The sequence below is a fragment of the Engraulis encrasicolus genome, chromosome 1, assembly GCF_034702125.1.
Source record: "Engraulis encrasicolus isolate BLACKSEA-1 chromosome 1, IST_EnEncr_1.0, whole genome shotgun sequence".
Taxonomy (NCBI): Eukaryota; Metazoa; Chordata; class Actinopteri; order Clupeiformes; family Engraulidae; genus Engraulis; species Engraulis encrasicolus.
The window spans coordinates 1,422,658-1,433,729 of NC_085857.1; the positions used below are offsets into that span (position 1 = coordinate 1,422,658).

The 11,072-nt window shown below is 46.2% G+C and overlaps 1 protein-coding gene across 1 annotated transcript in view; it reads right to left on the minus strand.

Annotated features, from left to right (window-relative positions):
* The window catches only part of LOC134445458 (alpha-1,6-mannosylglycoprotein 6-beta-N-acetylglucosaminyltransferase B-like), a 65,631-nt gene extending 57,084 nt beyond the window's left edge, over window positions 1-8,547 (minus strand). Inside the window, exons 1-2 of the mRNA XM_063194531.1 lie at window positions 8,125-8,547; window positions 2,030-2,045 (exon numbers count right to left, since the gene is read on the minus strand). Of these exons, the coding sequence (XP_063050601.1) occupies window positions 2,030-2,045; window positions 8,125-8,547 (439 nt within the window). The remainder of the gene's footprint in view (window positions 1-2,029; window positions 2,046-8,124) is intronic.
* Between the last annotated feature and the right edge of the window lie 2,525 nt (window positions 8,548-11,072).

An 11,072-nucleotide genomic window follows, 5' to 3' on the forward strand; every position in this document is an offset into this window, starting at 1 on the left:
TGCACTGTATCACGATAAGTCCATTTGCATTTCCCACACAACAGGTAATGTGCACTGTATCACGATAAGTCCATTTGCATTTCCCACAGAACAGGTAATGTGCACTGTATCACGATAAGACCAATTTGCATTTCCCACAGAACAGGTAATGTGCACTGTATCACGATAAGTCCATTTGCATTTCTTTCACTTGGTTTCACTGGCATCTAGGTCTGTAACGATATTGTATCGAACAGAGAAATCGTGATACACAGAGTCACGATACTGTATCGCGATACAAGGAGACAGTATCGTCATACGCCCTTTCAAAGTTTTATTACCCATTAGTCCAGAAAACAACTTTATGATTTGATGCGATAGTGTTTCCAAACTTCAGTGGAGATACATTTTAGAAATCGTGGGGTGTATCGAACCGTAGGTCAAAAATCGTGATACGAACCGAATCGTGAGTTGAGCGTATCGTTACAGCCCTACTGGCATCACTTCCTGACAGGGCAGCACATTATAGTGGAGGAGAGGAGAGAGAAGAAGGGAGAGAAACGTGGAGAGAGAAGAAGGGAGAGAAACGGAGAGGAGAGAGAAGAAGGGAGAGAAACGGAGGAGAGAGAAGAAGGGAGAGAAACAGAGAGGAGAGAGAAGAAGGGAGAGAAACGGAGGAGAGAGAAGAAGGGAGAGAAACGGAGGAGAGAGAAGAAGGGAGAGAAACGTGGAGAGAGAAGAAGGGAGAGAAACGGAGGAGAGAGAAGAAGGGAGAGAAACGTGGAGAGAGAAGAAGGGAGAGAAACGTGGAGAGAGAAGAAGAGAGAAACGGAGGAGAGAGAAGAAGGGAGAGAAACGTGGAGAGAGAAGAAGGGAGAGAAACGGAGGAGAGAGAAGAAGGGAGAGAAACGGAGGAGAGAGAAGAAGGGAGAGAAACGTGGAGAGAGAAGAAGGGAGAGAAACGGAGGAGAGAGAAGAAGGGAGAGAAACGTGGAGAGAGAAGAAGGGAGAGAAACGGAGAGGAGAGAGAAGAAGGGAGAGAAACGGAGGAGAGAGAAGAAGGGAGAGAAACGTGGAGAGAGAAGAAGGGAGAGAAACGTGGAGAGAGAAGAAGGGAGAGAAACGTGGAGAGAGAAGAAGAGAGAAACGGAGGAGAGAGAAGAAGAGAGAAACGGAGGAGAGAGAAGAAGGGAGAGAAACGGAGAGGAGAGAGAAGAAGGGAGAGAAACGGAGGAGAGAGAAGAAGGGAGAGAAACGGAGGAGAGAGAAGAAGGGAGAGAAACGGAGGAGAGAGAAGAAGGGAGAGAAACAGAGAGGAGAGAGAAGAAGGGAGAGAAACGGAGAAGCAGAGGAGAAAATGGGAAGGGATAGATGACAAGACAAGACAAGACAAGACAAGACAAGGGAATACATAGAATATGGAGAAGACAAAGGGCAAAGAGATAGGGAGGCGAAGAAAAGAAGGATTACACTGAGGGCATTGATGGGAGGTAAAGAAGAGAGGAGGAGGAGAAGAGGCAGAATGAGTGATTGACAAGACAAGACAGGGGAAATGAGAACATGGAGAAGACAAAGGGCAAGGAGATACGGAGGGGAGGAACAGAGGGATTGGCACGGAGGGCAATGATGGGAGGTAAAGAAGAGAGCAGGAGGAGAGGCAGAATGAGTGAGGTAAAGAAGAGAGCAGGAGGAGGGGAAGAAAAGAAGGATTACACTGAGGGCATTGGAGGGAGGTAAAGAAGACAACAGGGGCCGTGATTGACAGCTAATGTGTTATTCTATTCTTTTCATTTTTTCTTGAACAAAATATTTACTCCTGTAATGAATTAAATTATCCACCCCCACCCTCTCTCTCTCTCTCTCACACACACACACACACACACACACACACACACACACACACACACACACACACACACACACACACACACACACACACACACACACACACACGCATGCATGCTCGCATGCAAACACGCACACACTTGCTAATACAGTACAACATACAGAGCTGCGAAATATAAATTTATCTTGTACAATATACATCTACAAGGCACCACTTCCTCCTGTCACACACATAGACACACACACACTTTCACACCCACTTATACGACACACACACACACTTTCACACCCACTTATACAGCATACACGTAAACAAGCAATATATATACATATACTGTACAATATGTCCTGTATTAATATACAAGACACCCCTGCTCAGTCACCCATGTACACTCAGGTAGACATTCAACCAAAACATTCAGAAGATGACGAAGCCTGAGGCGTGATAACTATTCATTAATATGGACCTCAATGAGATTTACTACCTGCTGCCGCTAAGCACAGCTAATATACAGCTCTGCACCAGGGCGTGTAATGGCAGACACCGTGACGAGACGGCCACCATCACAGGAATATTAAACAGAGGACGTTTAAAAAGAGACAAGTTCTTCTGTCTGTAATAGAGACAGGAGTAAGGTTTCCCCACCCAAATAAATAACCTTTATGAACCACCAAACATTCCTCGATAAGATGTCGCCACTTGCTCAAAGAGAGATGCGCTGCACCAGTTTTTTCCCCTCTCTCTCTCTCTCTCTCTCTCTCTCTCTCTCTCTCTCTCACTCTCACTCACTCTCTCCTTCTCAATCACTCACTCACATTCTCTCTCTCTCTCTCTCTCTCTCTCTCTCTCTCTCTCTCTCTCTCTCTCTCTCTCTCTCTCTCTCTCTTTGGAGGTGTAAACTAACACCTACCTCTAGAGGGGAGTAGAAAGAGAGAGAAAGTCACCTTCTTTAAGCCACTCATGCCTGCAGTTAATGGCAAGTCTGACACCGTTTAGAGAAGTGACAGGTAGAGTGCTGAACCCCAGTAACAGACTCTGTCACCTCATCATCCACATCATCAACATTTTCATCATCTCCTTCCCCTCACTCATGCCATTGATGTGTTTTCTTTGAGCTTTAGGGTTTGGAATTCAGTGTTCATTCAGGATCCATTGGGAGCTTTAGGGTTTGGAATTCAGTGTTCATTCAGGATCCATTGGGAGCTTTAGGGTTTGGAATTCAGTGTTCATTCAGGATCCATTGGGGACTGGGGCTCTGCCGTGGCCAACCGGTAGGGCACTCGCCTACCATGCGGCTGACCCGGGTTTGATTCCCTGCCCGGGTCCTTTGCCGACCCCTCCCCATCTCTCTCCCAATTTGCTTCCTGTCCACCTCTCACACTATCAAATAAAGTCGAAAAAGACCCAAAAAAAAGAGAAAGAAGAGATGTCTTTACCTCACACACAAACAGGCTACATGCACACTGTATGCTCCTTTTTACAGTCCAATGCACAGTATTTGTTTCAAGCCACTAACCTGTTAAGAGAACAAAGCTACTGTATGTTGGTCCATCAACCCTCGCAGTTCTGCTCCAGGTAATTCGCTGATACTTAGCAAGCAAGTACCCACTCAGTAAAACTTTACAAGCTAATGTCAAAACATGACGACCACTGACTAAAGTGAATGCTGAATATGGTAAAGAGAAAAGAAGTGGAACAGAATCTGAATCAGAATCTTAGCCACTCCAAAGACCAACATAATATACATGGGTTTGCAGTGTTTGTAAACACAATGTTATGAGGAGGGGCAAGACACTGGCAGCCAACCACGTGAGCTATTTTTTTTTACTGACAGCGATTTCCACCAATCAGAGGTTGAGTTGTGCGCAGCGAGGGTCGTGCAGCCAGGGAAAAATAAAAATTTAGAACCCATGTATGCAAAAGAGCAAAAGGAGTCGTCCACCATTTCTTCCATGTATGCGCTTCATTAGAGACATTAGCAATCAGTGCGCTAACTCGGCCTACAGACGCCTGTAGCACACTCGAGAATGGTGCTCATTACAAAGTTAGTCCAATGTATGTGTGTTCAGAGTCGCATCCGTTGGTAGACTACATAATATAACCAATGTCATAAAAATAAAATGAGCTCTGCTGTTCGGATTTACACAAGTTGCTGACAAGCAGTGTGCCTACCGTCTCAATATAATTTCGCAAGCTTAAGGTCAAAATATGCACAGGGCATTAACCAAACTGAATGCTGAATATGGTAATGACAGAAGAAGCGGAACAAAGTGTCTGCCCAGTTCGTTTTACCGCTACAGCGCTCCAGAGACCAACAAAATATACAAAAGAGCAAAAGGAGTTGTCCGCCATTTCTTCAATTTATGCGCTTCATTAGAGACATTAGCAATCAGTGCGGTTCATTGGCCTACAGACGCCTGTAGCACACTCGAGGGAGCTATCTGGCCTCGAAATTACCACACAAAAGAAGCATCATTATACTCTTGAGATATCGACTGAATAAGCCATTCTGTATTACAAGGTTTTTTTTATCCATGGGGAATGTTGAAGTCGTAACCTCAAAGGTCGATGTGGAGTGGATGGTGAACATTCACTTTGCGCAGTAAATAATTTCTCATCCATCTCAACTGACCTTGCTGCTATTGATGGATTTATAGCAAGTTATATAAAAAAAAATCAATTACTCTTTATGAGTAATTTTCTTTGTGGTTTTGCTTCCTGAGTCCACAAGGGGCACAAAAATCAACCAGCAAAGAAAGAGGAAACTCTCCATCCTGGCTTGAAGTAAGGAGGAGAAAATTAAGGACAGAGGAGAGAGGAGAGAGGACAGAGGAGAGAGGACAGAGGACAGAGGACAGAGGACAGAGGACAGAGGAGAGAGGAGAGAGGACAGAGGAGAGAGGAGGAGAGAGGACAGAGGAGAGAGGAGAGAGGAAACAGGAGAGAGGAAACAGGAGAGAGGACAGAGGAGAGAGGACAGAGGACAGAGTAGAGAGGAGAGAGGACAAAGGAGAGAGGAGAGGAGAGAGGACAGAGGAGAGAGGACAGAGGAGAAAGGAGAGAGGAGAGGAGAGAAGAGGAGAGGAGAGAGGACAGAGGAGAGAGGAGAGAGGACAGAGGAGAGAGGAGAGAGGAGAGAGGACAGAGGAGAGAGGAGAGAGGACAGAGGAGAGAGGACAGAGGAGAGAGGAGAGAGGAGAGAGGAGAGAGGACAGAGGACAGAGGAGAGAGGACAGAGGAGAGAGGACAGAGGAGAGAGGAAACAGGAGAGAGGAAACAGGAGAGAGGAGAGAGGACAGAGGAGAGAGGAGAGAGGAAAGAGGACAAAGGACAGAGGAGAGAGGACAAAGGTGAGACATGGCACAGGACACAGGACACAGGACAGAGGTGAGACATGGCAGGCTGCTGGCAGCAAGGGATGAGGACAGAGGTTTAGATTAGATTAGATTATCCTTTATTGTCTCTTCAAGAGAGAAATTCAGAATGGACATGAGAAAGTGTGATTCACAATTAACATCAAATTACCACAATAGACAGACTTAGGACCACAAAGCACAAACAAACATATAAACAGGTAACAGACGACCATTGTTAGTGTTACACCCAACGTTCCCGTTTTGGCCCTGAGTCGTCCAAAAGGCATATACAAACCTAGATAATGCACATACTCTGAGCTAGAGCTATTGCTCAGAAAAAATAATAAAATACAGGAGATAAAAACTATAATGCTACATGTACAAAAGTATAATGCTACATAAAAGTACCCCCCCCACACACACACACACACACACACACACACACACTCTCTCTCACACACACACACACATGCGCACCATTAAGACCTGCTATTTAGTATCCTAATTGACCAAGGGACCATTGAAAATTTGAACCTATTAGTATTACAGTTGGGTAGCCTGTATCTCTTCCCTGAGGGCAGTATCTCATATTCCCCATGCAAAATATGTTCATCATCCTTTATGATCTTCAGACCCTGTCTTTTTACTGTTTCGTCAAATAAGGCCTGCAGTGATGTGGGAGGGGGCATGCCCATTATTTTCCCTGCTCTCTTAATGAGAGTTTGTAGTTCAGCTTTCAATTTCACAGAAAGGTTCCCAAACCATACAACAATCCCATATCTGATGATTGATTCGATTGAAGCCCTGTAAAAAGCCATCATTATTTCTTTTTCAATGCCAAACACTCTCAACCTCCTAAGAAAATGTATCCATTGGCTGATTCTCGCACTTAACAATGCAACATGCTGAGCCCATTTTAATTGAGAATCTAATACAACCCCTAAGTATTTGTATGTGGAGACCTGCTCCACTGGCTCCCCGTTCAGATTGATAAATTCATGTTTACCTATGGACCTGGGGTCGAATATCATTTCTTTTGTTTTGCTTACATTTAATACCAGGTTATTCGACTCGCACCACAACACAGCCTTGTCTACCTCTGACTGGTAGACAGAAGCATCAGAGTCCTGTGTCAGTAAACTACTTTGTAAGAATGACTGTGTCGTCTGAAAATTTAAATTATGTGATTGTTTGAGTATTGATTTGTGTATTCATTTGTGTATAATGTGAACAATAATGGGGAACTCACACAACCTTGTGGGACTCCTGTGTTGATTGTGAGTATGTCAGAGAGTGTGGAGTTAATTTTTACCTGTTGTGTCCTATCTGTGAGAAATGCATTATACCATTTAATCATAATAGGGTTGACATGCATTCTTTGTAATTTCTCTAACAAAAAATGAGGCACAATTGTGTTAAACGCAGAACTAAAATCCATAAAAAGGAGCCTGGCATATGCCTTGGTGTTTTCAAGGTGCTTAATTATAAGATGAGATGTAGTGCATAGTGCGTCCGCAGTACTCCTTCTATCCTTATAGGCAAACTGATAGGGGTCGACAAGGTGTTGCACCTGTGTTCTTAATTCCCCCAGCATTATACGCTCAAATGTTTTCATCACCACTGATATTAAGGCAACCGGTCTAAAATCATTATTCTCGCGTGGACAAGGTTTCTTGGGTATTGGAATTATTATTGCTTTTTTCCACGCTGAGGGTATAATGTGCATGTCCACAGACAGCTGGAACAGTGGGCACCAGGCTGGTGCAAGTTCCTGAGCAAGGTCATGTAAAATTTGTGGGGAGATCCCATCTGGCCCACTGGCTTTCCTTGTATGTAGAGCCTTAAATGCCTTCACAACCGTAGGAATGTCAGTTCAATGCCTACATCATCATTATATGTTGTACTTGAAGCCATATCCCCAACATTCACAGTATCAAACCTTTGATAAAATACATTAAGTTCATTTGCACGCTCCAGTTCATTGGAAACATTAAGTGTCCTTGCCCTATTATTTAGATTCGTCATGTCCTTCACAGAGTCCCACATCTTTTTTGTATCCTTGGTTAAGAACGTGTCTCTGATCTTTAGTCTATGTTGTTCGCGCGCAACCCTTAGTTTCCAATTGAGTTCTTTTTGGATGCTTTTCAACTCAACTCGGTCATTGTTCTTGAAAGCTATCTTTTTGCGCTTAATGCAGTCTTTTATCTCGGGGGTAATATAGTCCTTATCGTTGGGGTATATTTTTATAGTTTTCTTGGGCACCACTGTGTCGAGGCAAAAATGTATGTAGTCAGTGATCACATCCACTTTATAATCCAAACTCTCCTCCTGATGGAAGACGTCCCAGTCCGTCGCGTAAAAGCAGCCGCTCAATTCTTCCTTATAGGAGTCTGTCCATACACTGACGGATTTTGTGATGGGTTTGCTTTTCTTAATGGCAGGCTTAAACACGGGGATTAACTGGATGGTGTTGTGATCGGAGTTTGCTAGTGGGGGGCTGATTTTAGCAACATATGCGTCTTCGACATTTCCAAAGCACTTGTCCAATATTTTGTCCTTCCTAGTGTTGCTTTTAACATATTGCTGGAATCCCGGTAGCGCACTGCTCGGCTTGCAGTGGTTAAAATCCCCTAGAATAAAAATCGGTGCGTCCGGTTTGTTTTGGAGTTGCTGATGGACACAGTCCGCAATGCGAGAGGCCGCCCTGGCTGCATTACCACTCGGTGGGATGTATACAACACAGACAAAGATGTTCCCATAGTCCCTGGGCAAGTAAAAAGGCCTTAAACTTAGACACAAAAGTTCAACGTCTGGTGAACACACTTTATCCTTGACAGTATAGTTTGTACACCACGATTCTTTTATGTAGACGCAAACGCCCCCTCCTCTTCTTTTCCCCGAGTTCCCATCCCTGTCCAACCGGACATTGGTGAACCCCTGTACCTGAGTCAGTTGGTCTGGAAAATCCTCTTGGAGCCAGGTCTCCGTGAAGGCCAACAAGCAGGCCTCTCTATACTCGTGGCACGTCCTGGTATATAAGCGTAGTTCATCCAATTTATTCCTCAGTGAACGCGCGTTGCTGAAGATGACAGAGGGCAGCGGTGGTCTGTCGCGTCGCCTCCGCAGCCGTTGGCGAATGCCCCCTCTTCTGCCTCTCTTGCGCGGCCTCTGTCTCTCTCGTTGCCGCACTAGATGTCCAGGGATATTTTCCAAAAATCCAGGCGTCGGGATAGCTCCTGGTCGTAGTGCTAGGAGCAGCTCCCTTCCGTAGCGTAGCACCTGCTCGCTTCCTGCAGGTGAGCTGTTACCGTCGGCGAATTCCACCCAGAGCAGAGGTGCGAGTACCAAAAGTGTGTGCGCAATCATTGTCCGTATAGGCTACTGAAGACTAGTCACCAGAACTGGACACACGAGACGCTGGACAGACAACGTTCTTTGTGACAAACTTGTTAAAAACGTTAAAAACAAACAATCACACAAGCTCATGCCCGGGTCGCAACAGAGCTGCGCCACCGGAAGCTGTCTAAGACTTGCAAGGAAAGCATGCAATGCGAGGTGAGACATGGCAGGCTGCTGGCAGCAAGGCATGAGGACAGAGGAGAGAGGACAGAGGAGAGAGGACAGAGGACAGAGGAGAGAGGACACAGGAGAGAGGACACAGGACACAGGACACAGGACAGAGGTGAGACATGACAGGCTGCTGGCAGCAAGGGATGAGGACAGAGGAGAGAAGACAGAGGAGAGAGGACAGAGGACAGAGGAGAGAGGACAGAGGAGAGAGGACAGAGGGGAAGTAAGGAGGAGAAAAATAAGGACAGAGGAGAGAGGACAGAGGTGAGAGGACGGAGGAGAGAGGACAGAGGTGAGAGGTGAGACATGGCAGGCTGCTGGCAGCAAGGGATGAGTCTCGGTGTCTTGCCTTTGGTTTGTTTATGGCCATGACACATCGTTTGTTTATCCTCCAAAACCTCATCGGCAAAAGATGAACATCCATGTGTTTGATGGCAGCAGTAAACATCACAGAGATTTTAGAGCCAGACTACAAGGATGAATTTCTGCCTCAACACCGGAAAAACTAAACTACCAGAAGAACATATCAGAACCACAGAACAAAGAGGACGTTCAGCACCACCAGATTGATGATGCACTTATGAAATAAATGTCTGTTGTGTAGTTATGAGCTTTTGTTCTGGAGTTCATAAACTGGATCAAAACACTACTTCCTTAAATTATAGCATCCCGGCCCTGCCGTGACCAACCGGTGGGGCACTCGCCTGACATGCGGCTGACTCGGGTCCTGTCCACCTCTCACACTGTCCTATTGAATAAAGTCGAAAAAAAATCTTTAAATTACAGCACCCCACACGGCCAGCCCGAAGGCACATGTGTGTGTGCGTGCATGCATGTGTGTTTGTGTGCGTGTGTGTGATCGTGCGTGCACGTGCGTGTGTGTGTGCGTGCATATTCTGTCTCTCTCTTGCCGCCGCACCTTTGGTCAGGTCTTCTGTTATGTGACCCCCAACCTTGCTTCTTGCTTTAGGGCTGACATGAGATCAGCAGACCATGGCCTACAGTGCGTGCATGTCCAGGCAGGCAGCGTTTGAATGAGGGTTCAGGAGAATCTGCTTTGCTAATTGCCCTTCGCTGTGTGTGATTTATTAGAAGTGACCTGATTTCATTAAATAAAGTCTAAAGAGTCTGTCGGGACTTGCATCAGTAATTACAGCCCTGGACATGTTTAGAGAGAGAGGTGAGTGAACACACAGGAGGTGAGGTGTGGGGTGGTGCGGAGTGGAGTGGAGTGATTAGTCCTGGACATGTTTAGAGAGAGGTGAGTGAACACAGGAGGTGCGGTGCGGAGCGGTGTGGAGTGGAGTGATTAGTCCTGGACATGTTTAGAGAGAGGTGAGTGAACACACAGGAGGTGCGGTGCGGAGCGGTGTGGTGCGGAGCGGAGTGATTACGTCTCCAGCGTTCACCGTCAAGGGAGCTCGTCCGCCAAACGACTATTAATCCAATTAGCGTCATTACCCACATTAATATTTCACACATTTTAAACAACCACGGTAAGTGGCTGCAGGGCATTTGTAGAGGAATAGCAGGGGGACAGAAAAAACTCCACCGCCACAGCCAAAGCCAGCGTAGTAAATAGCAATTTAATAGGCATGTAGGCGTGTGCTAGCGTCCCTGACTGTCGCCTTATCGTCGGCCTCTGACAAATGACCCCACATGAATAATAGCGGGGGGGGGAGGTGACCCATTTCCTTTGCCTAGCTGCTGCTCTGCTCATGGGGGTGGGGAGGATTTTGTTTTCTCTGAGAGCAGACAGTACACTGGACTCTGGAGGCTGTGGGGGCCGGTGCATGTGATTGGTTGAGTAGCTGCTGGGACCACAACTCAGCTTCAGCTGTCGCTGCTGGAGGGAATAAAAGGCCCTTGACAGGACACAAGATGGAGAAGAAAGCGAACAAGCAGGCACACATACATGACACTAGGACACGCACATGCACATGTATCCAGACTTGCTGGCACACAGACTCGTTGCCGTCCCACAGGGCAGATAAAAGGCAGAGACAGATGCTAACATGGCCTTGCCTCTTGCCTTCATTAAAGCCATGTTGTGACACTAAAGGGCAGATTATAGTTCAGCAACGGCGCCCGTTGGTTCTGGTCGCTAACCACTGTTGATGTTATAGATCTGCGCATGGGGTCTCACGTCGTTAGCCACATTTGGCTACATAGCTACAAGGCTAAAGTACAGTATAGTAGGGGCTGTAAGCCGAGAAATCGTTACGCGCTGGATAGAAGCATATAATTCGGTACACGTGTTCCTTGACTGATTTGAAGACATCCTAGAAGGGGTGCCCCTTGAAAAAAAAATGTGTACCATG